General features: G+C 29.4%; 1 protein-coding gene across 11 annotated transcripts in view; it reads right to left on the bottom strand.

The window, feature by feature from the left end:
* Positions 1-5,773: 5,773 nt before the first annotated feature.
* The window catches only part of LOC147806733 (uncharacterized), a 36,332-nt gene continuing 20,583 nt past the window's right edge, over positions 5,774-21,522 (bottom strand). For 10 of the 11 annotated variants that reach the window (XR_015435098.1, XR_015435099.1, XM_087167124.1 and 7 more), the window contains 3 exons: positions 18,444-18,595; positions 11,626-11,840; positions 5,774-8,032 (listed from right to left, as the gene is read on the bottom strand). Coding sequence is in view for 4 of the 11 variants with exons in the window: in XM_087167126.1 (XP_087023252.1) it covers positions 18,590-18,595 (6 nt within the window). In the remaining 7 variants the exon portion in view is untranslated. The remainder of the gene's footprint in view (positions 8,033-11,625; positions 11,841-18,443; positions 18,596-21,522) is intronic. The other variant, XM_087167123.1, reaches the window with a different exon arrangement.

Here is a 21,522-nt window from a genome sequence, read left to right on the forward strand (position 1 = left end):
AGTCACCATTTTATACATGGGTATTCTTCTGCCGGTTGGATTTAAACTCCCACTCTCACCAACTCGAGTCAAACGCCCTATTAAACATTCCAAATTTATTAGTATATTTTATAACAGTCATTGCACAACCGACCCGATTGCGAGTTAACGACTACTAATATTCAACTCCGTGACCTTGTAATTTTGAACCGAATCCAGAAGACAAGGGAACTGCTAGATTTGTACCCAGAGGTATTTATTTGTTATGAGAATTTGGAGGACTTTGTGACCCCGACAGTTTTAACATGCACCAGTCACCATTTTATACTGCACCAGTCACCATTTTATACATGGGTATTCTTGTGCCGGTTGGATTCAAACTCCAACTCTCACCAACACGAGTCCAACGCCCTATTAACCAGGCCTAATTTATTAGTATATTTTATAACAGTCATTGCACAACCGTCCCGATTGCGAGTTAACGACTACTAATATTCAACTCCGTGGCCTTGTAATTTTGAACTGAATCCAGAAGACAAGGGAACTGCTAGATTTGTACCCAGAGGTATTTATTTGTTATGAGAATTTGGAGGACTTTGTGACCCCGACAGTTTTAACATGCACTAGTCACCATTTTATACATGGGTATTCTTCTGCCGGATGGATTCAAACTCTCACCAACACGAGTCCAACGCCCTATTAACCAGGCCTAATTTATTAGTATATTTTATAACAGTCATTGCACAACCGACCCGATTGCGAGTTAACGACTACTAATATTCAACTCCGTGGCCTTGTAATTTTGAACCGAATCCAGAAGACAAGGGAACTGCCAGATTTGTACCCAGAAGCATTTATTTGTTATGAGAATTTGGAGGACTTTGTGACCCCGACAGTTTTAACATGCACCAGTCACCCTTTTATACATGGGTATTCTTCTGCCGGTTGGATTCAAACTCCCACTCTCACCAACACGAGTCCAACGCCCTATTAACCAGACCAAATTTATTAGTATATTTTATAACAGTTATTGCACAACCGACCCGATTGCGAGTTAACGACTACTAATATTCAATTCCGTGGCCTTGTAATTTTGAACCGAATCCAGCAGTCCCTGGAGCAGGTGAGGGTCGTTACATTAATACTGTTTGTTAAAATCAAAAGAAAATTTCGTAAGCTGATATTATTTAATTGATGTTTATATTGAAAATATTTTTTCATTATTTTTGCTTCCCTTTTAGTTATTTGAAGTACATTTGATAAATTTTAGAGCAAGAATTTTTTTTTTCATTATTTATGTAAATTTTTGTCTTATAAGGGTTTATTAAAGGGTCTATTAAATATCAGAGAGAATAAATGTCATGCGTGTTTGAAGTATTAGCTCTGCTCTTGATGCTGTATAGTGGCTAGGATGTGAAAGAGCGACTGTCCCGGGCATCCAGCCAAAACGAGCATTCAACATATCAATGGAACACAATAAAGCTTTATATCAATTAGTTTTAGATAATTACAATTGTAGAATAATTATCTATTATAGAATGAAATGTTTTAAAAGACAAATATTTGTTAATGTTTAACATTTAATAAACGAAAAAACAGAACCAATATTGAAATCTAAAGAGTTTATTATTTTTAATTACTGATAAAGTTTGTGATAGAAAAAAAAATTAAAGCCTGATAGATTTCAGAATTTTAGAAACAACTTCTATTTATACTATTACAATCAAATAGGTTTCGATGTCTTTTATCCCGGTCTCATCAGTGATTCAGCATATTTCGATAACATTTTTGTTTTGTTCTTACTTAATATTAATTTGTTTGCGACAGTTAATTTGTATACCTCTTTTACTACATTTTCGAGGAATTTAAAAATATGATATTGAGGATTTTAACTGAAATGAAATTTGCTTTTTTTGTATGCCTCTTTTATTACGTCATCATCACACCCACACGCAACTGTCTACTCTAAATAATGCTATATAGAATGAGATAGCAAAACAAACGTGTGTAGTTATTTAAATTCTTATTCAAAAGTATTAGTTAAATTTTTTTTTTTTGAACTGACAATTTCTGTACTTTTTTAGATATTTTAAAGTGCTATTTAAAACCCTGCATATCACATGAAAGCATTAAATATATCATTTGTACAATTTTAAAGTAAAATAAAAGGGAATTCTGATCCTTAAAAACAGATATTAAATAGTCTGATGATCGAATGATGGGGCAAAAAAAAAAAACTTTTTTACCTTTAAACTAAAAAATTGTTTATTTATAAATAATTTATTGATACTCAAATTGCTTGAAAGATGATATGTTCCCTACTAATGACAACGAAGTTTTTTGTTTTATTCAGTCATTTATTTATTATGTCCGACAATGTAAAAAAGAAAAAAAGTGCATTTTGGGCTTCTGAGGGCCCCAGCTCCGAATAAAACTTTAAAAAAAGGGGAGGAAGTAGGATCTGGGGGCCCTTGTCATCTCGGGACCCCAAGCTACAGCTTGTTTAGCTTATACGTAAATCCGACCTTGGATACAGTGAAGATTAATCACATCTAAAAGTGACCTCTTTTTTAGAAGCAAGATACTGCTCAGAATACTTACGCATAACCCTTCTTCTTCACCCAGATTGTCACAGTGACGTCATAAATGTCACAGGTATGACCGTTCTGAAATGTCTCTCAGAGGCCATAAGGTGACTGATGATACTCTGTCTCGTGAAATCGCATAAAAGTCTCCATGATTGTGACTTTTGTTACTTCCCAGTTAGCAAAATAAGGTTCATTTTAACTCAGCAAAAACCTTTTAATATAAACCTCAAAAGGTTTGTTATGTGGTTTACATGTAAACTTTCTAACCTTAAAACGAGATCTGACAATCTATTCTATGCACATTACCCTAACCCAAAACATTCTTCGATATAAAAACCTCTAATCGAGGTTTTAGGATGAAATTAACCTTAAATCAATGTGTAATTAGGGTTTTCAAGCGTAAAAACATCCTTTATCAAAGCTAGTCTCAAGGTAAAAATAATCTTAAATCTAGGTAGGGTAAACTAACCAGTGAAGGAACACTTAAGCCTCGCTTGCCTTTTAAAAAATCATATTAATTTCAAAACTCGTAATTTTAGTTAAATGACAGTGTCGACATATTTGTTACTGATTGCAAATTATGTAAAAAAAAATTGTAGAGAACTTTCATAATATTGTTTTAAAGTCTTGGAGGTTCATATATTAAGTAGTAAGAAGACCCAGTGAAGGAACAGCTCTTACCAGTGAATGAACACCCAGTAAAGGAACATTTAATTTTGGTTATTTTTTAATGCTCTTTATGAATTTATAAGCCATACAAATATTTAAAAACAAGCCTATTCTTGAAATTATAACATATAAATACTTGGAAAATGTTAACTTTTTTTTGTAATCATGAATTGAAAATTAATGTGTCAACATATTAACACATACTGTTCATTCACTGGGAAATCTATGCCCAGTAAAGAAACATGCCTGTTCGCTCACTGGTTAGAAGTTGTTTTTCGTATTTTTAACATACTTTTGATACGGAACATCCCTAAAGGTACAAGAAAATTAAAGTTTATCTTTTATTGTCATTAACTTAGAAAAAAGAAACCCAGTAAAGGAACACTTGTTCCTTCACTGGTGTTTCATCGTTTGGTGATCCAGTGAATAAACACCCCCATTATCTCAGTACTTTATCATGCTATGATGCTTAAAAAAAATAAAACGCAAGTTCAATAACTATATTTTGAATTCTCTTTTTCACAGTGCGAAAAATAAAACTATTACATGCAATTAATTCCACTTCAAACATATAAATACAAACACTCACCTTATATTTTTTTCAAAGAAACAAGGTGTTGCAGAGATAATAACAAATTCAAAAATTTTTCCAGAGAAGTCTATTTGACCAGGTAATCCAAAACATTGCTAGATGACTTCCTATTGTTTGGCAGTAAGCTATTGTTACCAATCAATCTAAAGAAAAACTTTCAAATTCTTGTTTTTAATCAATATATATGAAATGTTCCTTCACTGGTTGGTTTACCCTAATTACAAAGTTTCTTTTTGCAAGCGTCTTGTATACTCAACTAAAATCCACCTTGTCATGAAATTTTAATGGACAATGCCATTTGATCCTATCGCTAGTGTGACGTTAGCTAAAACGTCATTATGGATCTAAGTGACCATTTTACTTAAACGACAATACTTTTTTTTTTAAAAAAAAGCTTTAAAAAATAATTTTTAATCATTTTAGGATGAAAGGTTTGAAACAGCAATATTTTTGCTTCATTGAAAAAAGGCTTTTAGTACAAACGTTTTCGTGTCACTAAAAAGAACACAAGGTTGCATGCTTTCTGGGGAAAATATCACAGCAGTCACAGGTATGACCGTTCTGAAATGTTCCCGAGAGGCCATGATGATACTCTGTTTTGAAATTCCATAAAAGTCTCCGTGACTTTCGTTACTTAGTTGTAGCAGTTGTTTCAATTTCTAATCTTTTCTTCAATTATAACTTTTATTACACTAATATGCCAAAAATTTTAAATAAGAACTATGATAAACTAATGTCATAAATTTTAGGGTACTTATATAAGTTTTACAAACAGCATGTTGGTGACAGCTTTTCAGATTAATCAACCAATAAGAACATCAATTCCTTTTACCGATTGGATATGATTATCACCAAGTATTCTCAAAAAACCTGATATACTTTTGTGAAATTTAATTCATATTTTTACATGGGTCGATATTTTTATTGCAACAAGCAAAATTTCTAAAGACTCACAATATCATATTCAAAAATTATCACATAATATTTAAGATGTTATCCTTGACATTTAATTTTTCTAACAATCGATAATTATAGTTACAAATAATGATAGTGACTTTTTCATATTCAATATCATTGCAGGCGATATTCTCGTATTTGATGCACATATGTTTATCAGGATGTACTTTGAAAATACCAGTAGAGATATATTTTTCAAATTTACTAATTTATTTTGACATTTGCCACTATTTCTGTAGTTTGGATAGCGTATAATACTCATATGCATTTAAGTAAGTATCCGCTATATATTGAAGGCAGAATTTATTAGCAAAAAATCCAAAAAAAAAGCATGATGTGCAAAACGAATTCTATCACTATGTGCTTGAAAACATGAACATTTAATGCAAAATGAGTTTTAGACTTTCTGGAAGGCTGCATTTAGTAGTTTAATTGATCAATTTTATTTACTATTCAAATTTATAAGGGGTCGTTCAAATATTACAAAAGCAAAGCAGATGGTTTTGAGATTATTTTGCCCACAAGGGTGAGGGGTTTGAGAAATGCTTACCGATAACATTAAAACCACATTTTCAAAACTTCTCAATGGAAAAAAATTGCACTTAGTAAACTTTATTTCAAATTTAAAGTTACGAAATAAAGAATTGGACTAAATTTCCTTTTCCCGAGGTCAAGACTTTAAAACTGAAAGTAAACTCAAGATTCCTAAAGAAACAGGAAACTTCATAAAATGGAACACTTGTTTTGCTAACTTGCATTGCTTATTTTAATTTGAAGCTGATTTTTCACAAAAGTATTTTATTTTCAAGTTAGTGAGAGAAAAAAGTTTTAGACTTTCCTACATAAGCGATGGAAGTGCAATTCTTATTTTGCTAACAAGAGGGGGGTTAGTGCCAAATTTACGAAAACTCGCTGGTAAAATATTTGAGCGGCCTTTAAAAATTGAAATGTACTATATAGAAGTAATATTAAGCAACAACACTAAAAATAATTTCAAAATTATAAGTTTATTCAAGATATTTACAAGAGTTGTTTGCCATTTAATAAAACAATGTATTTGTACAAGGCATGGTTTAAATATTTACTTCAAAAAACTGTTACAGCATATGATCTGGAAAATAACAATTTCTATTACAGTTCATCTATAAAGTCCCAAATGTCTAGTCAAGGTGCAAATCTTAACTACCATCTCGAAAAGCAGTTGTACAGAAGTTTTTTCCTATTCTGAATATTCTTTAAAATTGTATCAGTATATTTATTTAAACAACTGTTTATATGTTTTGTTAGAGAAAAAACCTTTCTGCAGGCAGCAGTGTGAAGGTTTTGCATCTGGGCTCTTTTACAATAGCGTATGAATACATTGTTTATTTCAAAATTGACAATTCAATAAAATGATACACAAGTATGAAAACAAAGTTTGAATAAAAGAATATAGTTTAGAATTTTCACACTAAACGAATAAACTCAATAGCTTCCAAACAATATTACAGGATACAGAAACAGATTTTAAAAGTTAATATTTAAATTCTCTATTCCAGGCAGATTTAACGAAGCTGAGACATGGTAACCATGTTAAAATTCCTCCCCTACTCTGAAAGTGGGTTACTATATCGTCTATCAAAGTTATTTCGAGCTCAGCAAAGAAAAAAAGATAACAAAAAGAGAGTGGGCCTTTTTTATTTTGATGCAACAAACCTAAATTTTGCCTGACAATTAGGTATAGATAAGATACCTAATGAACCAAGTTCCAAACCAAACATAACGATGATTAACATTTATTAAAAACAAACGTTATACGAACATTATTAAAAAATGCAACATACATCAAAAATCATCATTCATACATCACTTGGAAATTTTTTATTTATGAAAACAATTAAAAAATTCAAAACTTTAGTCATAAATAAGGTTTACCAACAAATGTTAACAGATTTCAAAAAATAAATCTTAACATTAATAAACTGAGCAACCTGAATGTTCAAACTGAGTAATAAATGTTAAAATAGAAGATGTTTGTTGCACATGAGAGGAAAATAATTAAAAATTTCAATCATTTAAAAAAAAATCCATAAGGGACAGTTTTGCTGTTGACTAAAGACATCTAAAAAGTCCTAACATCTTTAGTTGCGAAATTTTTTAAAGCCTGAGAATTAAAAAATTGGTTAAATAAATATCAGTTTAATCAATATAAACTAATTTTGAACAATACAATTCCAATTTATTACCAATTAAATTAAAATTTCAAATTTCTTAAATTTTCAACTCAAGTGGAATAAACCCCTTTTCAAAAAGAATTATCAAATATCTAAACAGTTTAAAATAGCAATCTAGTTTAAATAATAATATTAATTTTAGAGCTTTTTAATGTCATTCTCAAATAAGTGAAGAAAAAAAATTATGAATTTCTTAAAAAATTAAAATAAGTGATATTTTTAATATATTTTATATAAAAGAATTTAAGTTATGTTTGCAATATTTTACGTAAAATTGTATTTTATATTACTTAAAAGAACATAACCAATTTATCAATACCATTAAATAAACTAATCACAGATTAAACATAGTTACTACTAAAATCATATATTGAATTCACAATTACAAATAGCATAATAATTTTCATTATCAAATAATTTTAAGTATGAATACCCAAAACTCTTATCAGAAAAGATGGAAAAAAATTAGCAAAAGATGATAAAATAAGATTTTTTACATAATCTGAAAACCGATAATAAATAGAGAAAATAAGGTTGAAATTTGGAAAAAAAATATTTTTACAGGGGTTTATCGCTTCAGAGAATATCGTAGTAATGAGAGGAGCATGACATTCATTCGCATGCAAGTTTGTCGGAACCACGAAATATTATCGTAATAAGGGAATTATTGTTGTATGGGATATCGTAGTAGCAAGAGTTCACTGTAATTTAAATAATACAGTTAATTTTGAGTAGCAGTTTATTGCTACTCAATAATTATGTAATGCTTAACTTTTACAAAGTCTAACTATGGAACAAAAGAATTTTGAGATGGTTTTTATGATTTTAAATCTAACCAACCACAGTTTTTAATGTCAAATTTTACCAGCCAAAAAATTCCAAATTCTGAAGATACACAATTCATATTTATTATTATTCATTTTAAGAAGCAAATATTTCCCACCTGTTTTATTAAAACACAAGCATTTCAATGTTCAGTTCATAGAAATAAAGAAAACCTTCTAAAGATGCTCACATACGGATCATTTCATATACTGAAATAATTCAATGAAGTTAAACATTGCAATATGTAATAGAAAACTGAAGAATCACAATATTTATTTTAAATTTTGAAACTTTTATTACTTTATTAAGCAAAAAATGTTAAAATAAATGCTGAGTACAAAATGTTAAATAGCAACAAAAAAAAAGCTTTATTCTTTAAAACACTTGATTTCCAAAAAGGAGTTTTATGTAAGAAGAAAAAAAAATATAAATAAAATTAAAATTTGTAGATATCTATTTTACTCCCAGACAAGAGACTCAAAGCTTTAACAAACTTGTTTTTTTTTTAATGATTATTTCATGGCAGTAAGTTTTAAAAAATAAAATAGCAAGAAATTCATATATTTCTCATTACTCAAACACTTACTTTTGGTGACATAAGTGATTTGAACAAATCATCAAATATTAGTTTTTTACCCATCAGCATAGCTGCCAACATAGATAGGAAAAAATCCAGCAGATTTTACGAAATAATATAAATTTCATAATAACTGTTGCATAATGTACTAAATATTTAACACATAAGGAATTTTTAGGGATTTTTATAGTAATAAAAATAGAAAAAATTTAATATTTTCCAGTTATGATTGACATTAAATATACTTAAAATTATTAGTTTAGTATATATTCCTTCATAATTTTGAATACTAAAAGGCATTTAATTCATCAAAGATAGCTAAAAGAGTTTTTTCATTAATTTCAAATGGAGTCCTGAATAAAAATTAACTGAACGATTTTAGATCAAAAAAAGTTTTAAATTGATATTTCTAAATGAAGCCTATTTCATTATGCATTATGTACTTGTTTAAATAATTAAACAAGCATTAATCTATTTCAATGGAGATTTTTTTAAGAAACTTACACAATTTTAGGGAATTTTTTAAAATGTACAGAAACTAGGAGAATTTTTATTAAACCAGTAGACCAGGAGAAACTGGCAAAACTCCAGTAGAGTTGGCAGCTATGTATCAGTGTTTTTCTTTTCATTTAAGACTCTTTTTTTAAAAAAAAAAAAAAAAACACTTTAGTGTTTTGAAAATAAAAACTCAGTGCACCCTAATATACAATCAGTATTTGATCAGGGAGCATAGTCAAATCTTTCAACAAAAAATAAGTATCTTTCAAGTACTTTTTATGCGCTCAGAAATATTTTTCAGCACTATATACATAACAAAATACAAAATAATTTTTAGAAACTTTACATGATTATGATAAAATAACTATTTTATGACAAAGAACTCTTTTCTTGATTAAATTAGCCATTATAAAATGATCGAGAGATTTTTCGGTTCGAAATTAGAGGGTGGAAAATGAAGCCTGAAATTGATAATATTTTGCAAAATGCAGCAGAGTTGTAGATGAGAGTCTCATCTCGTACATGAGAGACTCAATCTCACCGAACCCAGCTCAGCAAAAGCACATGCAGTCTCGCAAGTATATTATCAAACATGTAAAATGTTTGGCGTTTTCGTACGCTATAAACAGATGGTACGCCGAAATAGATTGTAGGTGAATAAATTGGTAAAACGTTGAATAGACCAATGTAAAAAACACGCTTTTGCATAATACAAGTCGAAAATCGACATGGTAAAGAAAAAAATCTCATTTTCGAAAAGGGAAAATTAAGCACTTTTAAAAAAACACCCACTGAAAAAAGGACCTTTAAGGTCTTTTAAAAAATTAAAATAAGCACCTGAAAGTACTTTTAAAAAACGCTATGCACCATATGTATTAATTTGACTCCGTTAAGGTTGGAGTTCTTATGTAATAGTATTAAATAAATAGTATTGTAAAACATGAATTAGATAAATGCCATAAAGCTTCTCATTTTTAAATTTAAAAATTATATGAAACAAATAAATGTTTTGTAAATGTATATTTTGATTAATCAGAAAAAGAATAATCACAGCCAATCGCTGCTTCTATGGTTTAAGATCATTATTGAAATCGCACTTAATAAAAAGAAAGACGAAGATTTTACTTTATAAGGTATTAATCAAGTCAGTTTTGACTTATGCTTTAGAGACATAGACTTTAACAAAAAGGGAAGAGAAAATATTAGCAACCTTCGAAAGGAAGGTCCTACGAACCACCTTTGGTGCTATCCTCCATAACAACAACTGGAGAAAAAGATATAATTTTAAAATATATAAGATCTCTAATAGCGATGATATCATTAAATTTAAACTAAGTAGAATGCGATGGGCCGGGCATGTAGTGAGAATGAGCCCAGAGCGAACAGCATTAAGAGTCTTTAATGCAACCCCCTCCAATAAAAGTTCAAGAGGAAGGCCCAAAAAGAGATGGAAAGACTGTGTGGATGAGGATTTGGCCATCCTTAAAGTAAAGAACTGGAAATCAATTGCTGGGAGAAGGGCAGAATGGGAAAAGCTTCTGAAGAAGGCCCAGGCTCACAAGGCAAGATGATGAAACTGCAGTGCCAGATTTACCAGAATGGAATGCAAAAAAATCTAGTTTTAATGTTGACATTAATTTTGAAGATGTTTACAAGTGGACAACTGCCTGGCAACATGCGGAACATTGACAGATGCGGAAATCATAGATAATGATCAGGAATATCAGATGAAGAGGAAGAAGCTGAAGATCATATTGATGAATCAAAAGTGAATGCAAAAGAAGTAGAAAAAGCTGTAGAATTCTTATAAACTATTCTCGAATCCCAGGAAAATGTTGCTCTTTTAACCTCAAAAGAATAATAAAAACAAATAAGGTTATACCTCAAAAATCATGGAAAAATTATTTTCAGTGTTAAATATATGTTAAATTTTTTTTATGTAAATAGATATATATGGTATAATTAATTTAAAGAAATGTGTATATTTTTCTACTAAAAACAATTAAAGCACTTTTAATAGAATTTCCTAATTAGTATACTGTAAGTACCTGTATAACTTGAAACCTCTCAATCTCAAATTTTTCGCCTTTCTCGTGAGATTTGAGATAAACAGGTTTGACTGTAATTCTAATTCACTAGTATACAAGACATGTTAACTCTATTCTATGTAGTGGGGTACCTTTTCATAGATGAAGGCTGATATTGTGGTTAACTACTATCCCCAAAATGTATACTAATTGAAGTAAAATAATAAGCTATGCACTGAAAGACAAAATTATGGAGAAATGTTAATAATTCGTTTAAGAGAGGGTAAAAGGGCTTCCATAGCTTCCAAAAATTTAACAGGATCACTGATGGGTTTTAAATGAAATATCAATCTTCTGAAATTATTCTTATGACAGATCGTTATTATCCCTTTAATTCAGAGACAAGGATTATGTTTTGAGAAATAAAAAATAATGAACTGCAAAGATCAATTTAGAATAATTTATTTTTTTGATGTTTTCTAATCTAAATTTATTTACTTTTCATTTGATATTTAACTGACAAATTGAGTTCTTGTCTTATTTTTACAGTAATAAATTTGCAATTTTTTTTAACCATTTGAGTTAGTAATATTGAGTTCTTTAGTTATAATATTGTTTGTAAATAATATTAAACAATATTAATATGTTTTACATAATTAAGCAATATTAATAGAACTTTTAAAAGGTCTCTTTTACATACCACATGAGAAAAGACGAGGTTCTAAAGTGATGATGAAAGTATTCCCGTCTAACAATCCTATTGGAGATAGCATAGGCTGTGCTTTCGTAGTAGTTTCGTCGTAGGTTGTGTCTTTGCAATGGAACATAATCAATGAGCAGTTCTTTATGAGGCTAAATAATATTCGTGATGCTTGTATTTCTAACTTCTGCAATTACTTTCCATAAATGCATAGCCTATAAATATTCAAACTGAATTAACTCAAGTAAATATGTATAGAAATTTAAACAAAACAGTTTAGAGGCCGTCAATGTTACACAGATAATAAATGCTAAGAATATATTTGAAATAAAGATTACAAGTTACAATCTATCAATAATCTCACACAGTTTCTCAATGTCCTCAGTTAAAATTTCACAAACTATTGTAAAACTTTATTTTTTTTATTTCAGTAGTCCCCAAAAATAAAATAAAAAACGAGAATGTATTTCACAATTAAACAAATCAATTAATTTTATAAAAAAAAAAAAACGTACATATTTCTATGATTTTCTTTCTTCATAAATGCAATAGTTAATTTTTTAATGTAAAGCAACTAAAACAAATATAATTCAATTCTGTCCCAACTGTGTACAAAAAACAATTTAATAGGTTTACTTTGATTTTCAACGAACTTCCTGGAAATAAATCTCCAGCCTGCTTAATTAAATGTTAACATAGCTACCAACATAGAGAGAAAAAAATCCAGCAGATTTTACGAAATAATATAAATTTCACGATAATTGTTGCATAATGTACTAAATATTTTAGAAGTAGGAAATTCTAGGGATTTTCTTAGTCATCAAAGTAGAAAAACTGCAATATTCTATAGTTATGATTGGCATTAAACATACTTGAAATGTTATGTATTACGTTTACTCATAATTTTGAACATTAATAGGCATTTAATTCACCAAACATAGTTCAAAGATTTTTTAAAAGTAATTTAAAAAGATTACTGTGAGTAAAAATAAACTGAACATTTTAGAACAAAAAAAGTTTTGGACTGATTTCTATAAATGAAGTTCACTTCATTATGTATTAGTAATACTTTTTAATTATTCAAGCAATAATCTGCACAAAAAATTAATTTCAAAAGGGATTTTTTAAGGAAACTTACTCAATTTTTGGAATTTTCTAAATTGTACAAAAACTAGGAGAATTTTAAATAAACCAGTAGACCAGGAGAAACTGGCAAAATCCAGTAGTCTACTGGAAAATCCAGTAGTCTACTGGAAAATCCAGTAGAGTTGGCAGCTATGTGTTAACATTAAATATTGTGAGATTAGTACAATTGGCTTGAATTTTGGCTTTGTCCATTTTTAATGGATCTCTTTCTGTATTCCAAACCAACAATTAAATATGCACTTCTTAACTGGCATTTAATCAGACAGGTCATAGTGAGTTTATCTCCCATGGCTTATTCTTATATTATTATTCAAAATATATTATTTTTTCCTAAAATGTTACATGTAAACTAGGCAACAAGAGCTCTGCATTATTATTTTATGAAATAAAAGTTTCATACAGTCACCCTGTTCCTGTTTTAAATCACTTATGATTTATTTTATTTTCAACATATATCGTCTACAATTATTATCGAAGCAACATCACCTATCCCAACTGGAATTGTAAGGTTTAAGTATACTTTTTTACTAAGTTTGTTTTCAGTTAAAAATAAACTAACAATTAAATTGTTTAATTGTAAGTAAACAATTAAATTGTTTACTTACATCAACTTCAAAATAATTGCCACATGAAGAGTTTGATCAGTTGCGTGATCATCCAGCTAAGCTAAGAATTAGTAGTATCGAATTCCAAGATTAGATTCAATTTTTTTCAGTAAATAAGACAAGTTTAAAAGTTATGAATATGTTCCACAACACCTGCATTTCAAGTTTGAACACAGATTTCAATGAAATTCGCTTATAATTGGATATTCAACGGAAATTGAAAAGCAATGACTACAGCAATTATCTACAGCTTGTGAGGCAATAGTAATTGTTCTGTAATTAAATCAGGTATGAGATAATTACCACTCACATGCCAGTCTGAAAATATTTTTTTTAAGACTTGACAAAAATAAAAACTTGAAATAATTGAGCTACAAGTTACCAATTAATAACAGCATCAAACAGCTTCTCTATGTTCAGAAATTAGAATTTTCCGTATTCTTGATAAAGCCTCCAAACATAATAAATACTAAGATTATATTTTCTAATCAAAAATCATACATAAAAGGATTTTCATCAATTGAACCAGGTAAAGGGAAATTACCACTCACAAGCCAGCTCTTTCCTGTCTGAAAAAACTTTTTACAACTTGCCACAAATAAAAAATATATTTACTACATAATATTTACAATAATTATATCCTTACCAAATTATTGTAAACTGCTGTTTGTAGAAAATGCAACACCATGAAAGAATCATCAGAATCAAATGAAATTTAATGCAGAAACCAGGGATGAGATTAGCCAAAAGGCAAAAAAGCTGAATTTCCACGATAGTAAATTTTACGCAAGCGCAGCCCTTTAATAATAAATTCCAGACAGTTTAAGGTAATAAATAATGTGTTGACATACAATTGCGTACTAATCTATTATTATAAAAACGACTACATTGATACTTAACATTTAGTGAAAATAAAAATTACCAATTGAAAAAATAAAGCTGGAAATTATATTTTTCCTCAGTTCACATATTACTTGAAAAACTACTTGGTTTAGCAAATTAAAACTACTGAGAATGTACATTAATATTTCATTTCTTTTAATAAATACTGTTATGTGATTTATAGCAAATATATCAGTAATATTACTTTTTAAATTTTATTGGGAAAAAAAAACTTTAACAATGGACCAAATCATTATGTTCATGTTATAGTCTAATCTAACTACAGCCCTTTGAAACATATCAATAACAGTGAAGTAGAAATAGATAGTAACTCCTTAACATACAAAAATTGCTATTTTAGTTTGAAAAATTACATGACAATCAGCAATTGTTTAGATAATTGTTTTTTATTTGATAAGAATTTTGCATTTTATAGCATAAATAACAGCAATTACAAATAAAATTTTGATGATGAGTTAACTCTTTTAAATATTAACTCTTTTTCCAACAAAAAAAAAAATTAATTGAATCCCTTTTTAAGTTATTGCTTTTGTTTCCTATATCTTTTATGTTTGCTATATTTAGTCGTTAGTCCATCTTCAAACATCTTGTGACAAATCCTATTTTTTCTTCTTTGCAAGCACAGAATGTAAGTTTTGAATATATTCCCTTCCAGTTTCTCTGATGTTGTAACACTTACATATGCATACTAATAATCGTCGCTAGAAAAACAGTCACCTTTATAGTAAGTAACTAATTTTAAAAAAAATTTACTTCTTACAAGAATCGCGAGAGTTGATCTTAAAATTGCGTGAATATGAATAACAATTATGGATTTTGAAATCACATGAATATGAAACTAGATATACGATTTTTAAAATGAGAAAATACAAAATGGGATATAGAATTTTTAAAATGCGTAAATACAAATCCCGATTCATAATTTTTAGATCGCGTAAATACGAATCATGATGCGTAATTTTTAGATTGCATAAATAAGAATTATGATGCATAATTTTTAGAATGCGTGAATGCGAATCCCAATGCCTTATTTTAAAATCACGTATAAATACGAAAATCAATGTTAGATATTATAAACCGCATGAGCAAATCAAGACATTGAATTTTAAACTTGCGGGAATACGAATCGCTTCATAGGTTTTTAAAAAGGCGTAAATACGAAGCACAACGTACAATATTCAAATCGCGTGAATAAGAATCTCAACACGCAAATATGAAAAGCTATGTTTGATATTAAAATCGTGTGAATAAGAATCGAGATATTGGCAGGCTTGGGACCTCTAAAAGGCTTGTCAGAAACAGCGTCGTTTGAACTAAAAAAATCGGATCTACCTGGAGGGCGGGTAAGAAATTCGGAAAATCTTATCTGCTGCAAGTAAAAGGGGAGAAAATAGCTAAAATAAGTAAAAATGAGAAAGGATTGGTAGCTATGTAGTTTGAATTTTGTGTTTCTCTTTGAAAATGGGTGAATTTTCTGAAAAAGCGGAATACTTATAAAAAAAAAGTGAAATTTTTAGAAAAATCTGAATTTTTGATAAAAAAGCTGAAATTCAAGAGATAAAAGTGAAAAAGGCGGAAATCAGCTAAAAAGCGGAAAAATCTCATCCCTGAGAAACGACTTGTACTGATACAAATAAATGATGAAATTTTCAAAACAAAAGAAACAAATTAAGCGTCCGAAATCAGTATTTGGTGCAGCCACCACGCGCTGCAATAAGTGCTGCTATACGACGTGGCATGGAGTCAAGCAGATGTTGAATATCTGCTTGAGGAAGAGAATTCCATATCGCTTGTATGCGCAACCAAAGTTCGTCTTTGGAAACTGCAGGACGCGGATCACGAGTGAGACGCCGACCAACCATATCCCACACGTGCTCAATAGGCGACATATCCGGCGAATAAGCAGGCCAAGGAAGAAGTTGCATGCGTTGTGCTGAACAGAAGTCTCTAACAGTCCGCGCAACATGTGGGCGTGCATTATCCTGCTGAAAGATAGCTCCAGGGATGCCTTGAAGGAAAGGAACGACTTCGGGCTGTAGCACTTCACGGACGTATCTGTTGCTATTGAGATTACCCTCAATTCGTATCAAATTGGATCGTCCATGATACGAAATCGCACCCCAGACCATAACTCCGGGTGTTCGACCACTATGTCGTTCAATAATACACTCAGGAAGGCAGAGTTGACCGGCATAACGTCTAACACGAACACGGCCATCATGGGTCCACAAATTGAAGCGTGATTCATCTGAAAAGACAACTTGGTGCCAATCAGCTCGCCAGTCTCTGTGCTCAAGAGCCCACTGCCGACGCAGCCGTCGATGATCCGCCGTGAGGGGAATCCTGTATAATGGCACCCTTGCACGCAATCCACGGCGCAGCAGACGATGACGAATTGACGAAGCCGACAATTGTACACCTGTAGCAGTAGACCAATGTGCTGCCAGCTGCCTGGAGGAAGCTGTGCGATCATTCACCGCCATGCGGAGCAGGTGTCGATCATCGCGCTCTGATGTCACCTTCTGTCGTCCAGTGCCTGTTTTTCGAGTTGTTCGGTGCTCGTCGGTCCACTGCTTCCAAACTCGCATCACTGTGGAACTGTTCCGCTGCATACGAGCTGCTATTGCGCGATAGGAAAATCCTCCTTCTCGAAGGCCGATTATCCTCCCTCGTTCAAACTCCGTAAGTTGCTTGAATTTCTTATTCTTCCGTCGTGGAGGCATACTCAGGTCTCACTAAACGTTTGCCACTAACAAATAATCATAGACTATTTTCAACGTCCCGCTACAGCACTTTATTTATACGCTTTCAGCATCAATTCAGAGGGCGCTGCGCGCGCCACGCACGCGCGATGGCTCTGAAACTTTCTTAATTTGCATAATATCCTATAATTGACATTTGCTGCGAATTTCATTTGATTCTGATGATTCCTTCATGGTGTTGCATTTTCTACAAACAGCAGTTTATATTAGAGATAATATATGACTTCAAAATCTTATCCTTTATGAATAAACATGCATTTTCATCCATGAACCTTATGAAGAATTTTATTAAAAATGGAGGCAAAGGGATGAACATTTAGCATTACTTTTTGAAATTTGAACAATGCAGTTCAAAAATATTTTACAAATAACTTATGAAATCACAATTGTAGTTTAATGCAACACATTGCTATTTTTGCTGTAATATTCATGAAATTTTAAATTATTATCTTCCAATTTTCAAAGAATTTTGCTTAACACTGTATAAAGATAAACTAAACTATTTTATGATAAGCTAAATTTATTTACAGGGTGCGTAGCCAAATTATTCAAGAAAAAATAAGCACTTTTCAAGCACTCAAAAAATATTTTTAAGCACTTTAAAAAAATACCATAGTTAGGCAGGGTTGGAAAATTTTTGACAAATGACGGTTTTATCTTGTTAAAAAAAAAAAAAAAAACTTTTGGCGTTGTTTTTGACAATCGTCAAAAATCATGAAATTTTCAATCATGCAAAACTAATGGCGTTTTCATACGCTACGGACTGACAATATGCCGAAATAGGTTGGGGTTGAATTGTTTATGAAAACGTTGAATAGAACAATGTGTACTGCGTCTTTTTTGCATAATTTGAAGCGAAAACTAACATAGTAAAGGAAAAAACTCATTTTGAAAAAGGGAAAATTAAGCACTTTTTAAAAACACCCAAAGAAAAAAGCACCTTTAATGACTTTTAAAAAACGAAAATCGAAAAAAAGCACCTTTAAGCACTTTTTAAAAACGCTATGCACCCTGACTTATGTTTTTAATGCTAAAAATTTCCAGTCTTATGAACATTTTAGGGAAAAACAATTATGGTCCCTAAAATTTAAGTAGTAATTTTCTATACTGACTTAAGCTTGGTTAAGTTAAAAAATTAAGTTTCTGTAGTCAGGGTTGTCTGTCTCCTAACAACCCTGATGACAAATTTCTTTGAAGTCTCGAATTTTTTCAATTTATTCTTTGAGTGATAAAAATTTTTTCTTTTTTTTATAAATAGTATTATACCATATAAATTTATAAGGAAATCATTCACGTTAATTTATATATTTGTTCATAATATTTAATTTTTTACATAATTAAAACTCAAGAAATAAATCTGTTTGTTATTAAAGTTATTGAAAAATACATTAAAAATACTTACTCTGATCTTTAACTCATGTATTTGGTTGAGTCGGCTGTCGTACAAGTTCCTGAACAACTTCAATTATAGCTTTGTTTTGAGCTGCAACCATGTCTGCATCATCACCAGGAAAATGTTAACAGTAAGTAGTGAGCATCGTTTATAAATTATTTCTAAACAAATAAAAATGTAGAAAAAATTAATGAAGTAAAATCATTTCGTTTCTTTTTAAATTGTTTGTAAATAAGTAAGGAAAAAAAAAGGATTTTCATGAGAACTAATAAAAAAGCATATAACATGTAGTATTTTTGACATATTGGCTAACTTTTTCAACCTATCAATTACAATAAAAAATAGGAAATATTGTTGTGTCATGATATCCACTGATTAAAGCAGTTGTCATTTTTTTTAGCTAATGCAAAGTCTTACATTTTGAAAAGCCTCGGATTGATACTTGACACATTAAACAGTTTATTTTTAACTTAAGAAAGTAAAAGCATTATATTAAAAAATATTCACAATTTCTTTTGTTTTCAAGTTTATTTAACTCAAGGCAATTAATACATATAAAAAGGAGAAATATTTGGTTTTTCTTGTAATCATTGTTTTAGAATGAAAAATTTGATAAACTAGGTTGAAAGTACAATTTAAAAACATGTAAGCTAGATGTGAGCATGCTGCACAGAAGTCAAAGTAAAAATAACATTATGATCATTCATGCTCAAGTTAAAAAGTAATGTAACAATGGTATAAACTATACTAATATTAAACTATAGTGGTAAATATACACAAAAACAATATTGATTGGAGGATCAGGATAAATCTAAACAAAGTATTAATAAGGAAACTAATACATCATACATTACTTGATTAACTAAATAACTTTGAAATATACATTATAAAATTATTTTAAACTCATAAATAAAACTTATATGTATTGTTATGTCTCAAAAATAAATTTGTCTATTTTACTTAGCAAGATCAACAGCACCACTTGAAACTTCACCAGTTAAATCCATCATTACAAAAAGTAATGCTTTAAGAAAACTATACATAAACCCATATCTTATGACATTTTTCAAACAAGGTCTTTAATGCTATGCATCTGTAAAATACTTTGGAGAAATATTAAGAAAATGACAGTATATTTCTCCCAAAACAACTATTCATATTTTAAGTCCCAAACAGCATTAATAAAGGTTAAATTTGTATTTATTAATTTATGGAAGAAAAGTAGCTAAAGAAAGAACTATGGAGAGAAAAAACAGAGATCATAATATCAGGGATGATATTCAAAATTGTTAAAAAAAAAACTGAAGCTGTTCCATAATGAAAAACTTATCAACAATACTTTATGTATGATTATTCTCTTCAAAAATGTATTTGGAAGAAACAGAGTCCCATTTCAACAAGAAGGAAATTAATCTTTTAAAAAAAAAAAAAAAAAAAAAAAAAAACAGAATTTGGACGAAATAGAGTGGTGAGAGAATTGAAAGTGTCGTAAATTTTTAAAAAAACAATATTCTTAGCTTACAGCTTAAATATTTTTATTCTAAACATTTAAAAATATGGTCTTTTATTCTTTAAATTTTTTTTAACTGAATTTTCTTTTGGTGATGGGTGGCATTGTAATCAAACATAATCTCTCTGATCTCAACGCTTCCAAAGAGTTTTTGAGAAAAGAATACAGAAACTTCTGAACATTTTTTCAAAATAAAAATATTAGTTTTTTCTAAATTAAATATTAGTAAACTAAGTATTAATAAACATTGTTTACCCTTTAAAAAATATTTCTAGAAGCGTTATTTTTTTTAATTAAATTTTTTAGTTTTGTAAAGGAAAGAAATAAGGAACAACTGCAATAGATAACTTGAATAATACAAATCTACAAACTATGGAAACTAATATGCCCTTGAAAACGGGCAATAAATACAATTTACTTGATGATCTGAAATAAAATTTTAGATTCGATTTGATATTCTGAAACAATCATTGTAAATGATTAAACCGTAACCAAAATTAACAATTGAGAATCAAAGGAAGCCATTATTACAGTGATAAACATCTCTCATATTATTTGTAAGTTTATTTAATTTAGTTCAAATGATCAAAATTTAATTTAATGCAGAATATATGCTTATCAATGAAGATTAGAAACCCTTTGTTGTCAGGTTAACTGTGGAAAGTTTTCAAATTTTTTTTCCTTCTGAATTAGTTTCAAAATTATAAGGCTAAAAAGTTGAACATTGATAGCCGTATATCCAAATATGGATAGGCTATTAAATGAAGGAAAGATTAAATAAAACATATAATTGGGTAAAATTATACTGTGTTTTTTAATATAACAGGCTTTCCACCAGATACAATAGCCTTTAAAAAATTTCAATGTCAAAACTTCCAGCATACTTTGCAACTTCATAAGCAAAGCTTTCCAAAGTGGTGATTTGTATTTATTGAAATTGTGTACCAACTGTGATAAATAGAGAAGTTTAGAAATGGGTTCTTTTCTGAATAACAAATAATTATATGCAAATAAGCATTTTTTAGGTCAATATACATATTTTTCTGATAAGTAGAATTATAATCGAATGCTAGCTTTTAGAGAAAATAAAATATTTTCATAACTGTTGTTATTAAGAAAGGAACCAGATAATAAACTATTTCCTTTTGAAATATAAAAAGTTGGAAATATTTGAATGGAACCATTTCCTACAGCTTTTAATTTTTATTATGAAACTTTATATTATGCAACCAGTTTGTTCACAAATATTTTCCAGAGTTGTTTTAGATGGAAATTCAATTATCATAAATTCAATAGTGATTCCAAAACATTTTACAAAAATGTATTTTTTATATTATTGTCCAATTAAAAGGATTGAGTACAGCAAATATAATATAATTAAAAGAGAAAAAATAAACTATTTTTTTTTTCAAATTTATTTTTATCAATAGTCTAATTTAAAATTAAGAATTGCAAATTTAAGCTAGAAGAAAGCAGATTAAGAAAGTTTGTCTAAATTTATTCCTAAACAAGGTCTTTAACAAGGTTTAAAAAATTAAATCTGTGTAACATTATAAATGTAAAAATTTGTCCAGAATT

Source organism: Parasteatoda tepidariorum, chromosome 7 (genome assembly GCF_982258835.1).
Source record: "Parasteatoda tepidariorum strain Cologne lab strain chromosome 7, Ptep-v5.0, whole genome shotgun sequence".
NCBI lineage: Eukaryota > Metazoa > Arthropoda > Arachnida > Araneae > Theridiidae > Parasteatoda > Parasteatoda tepidariorum.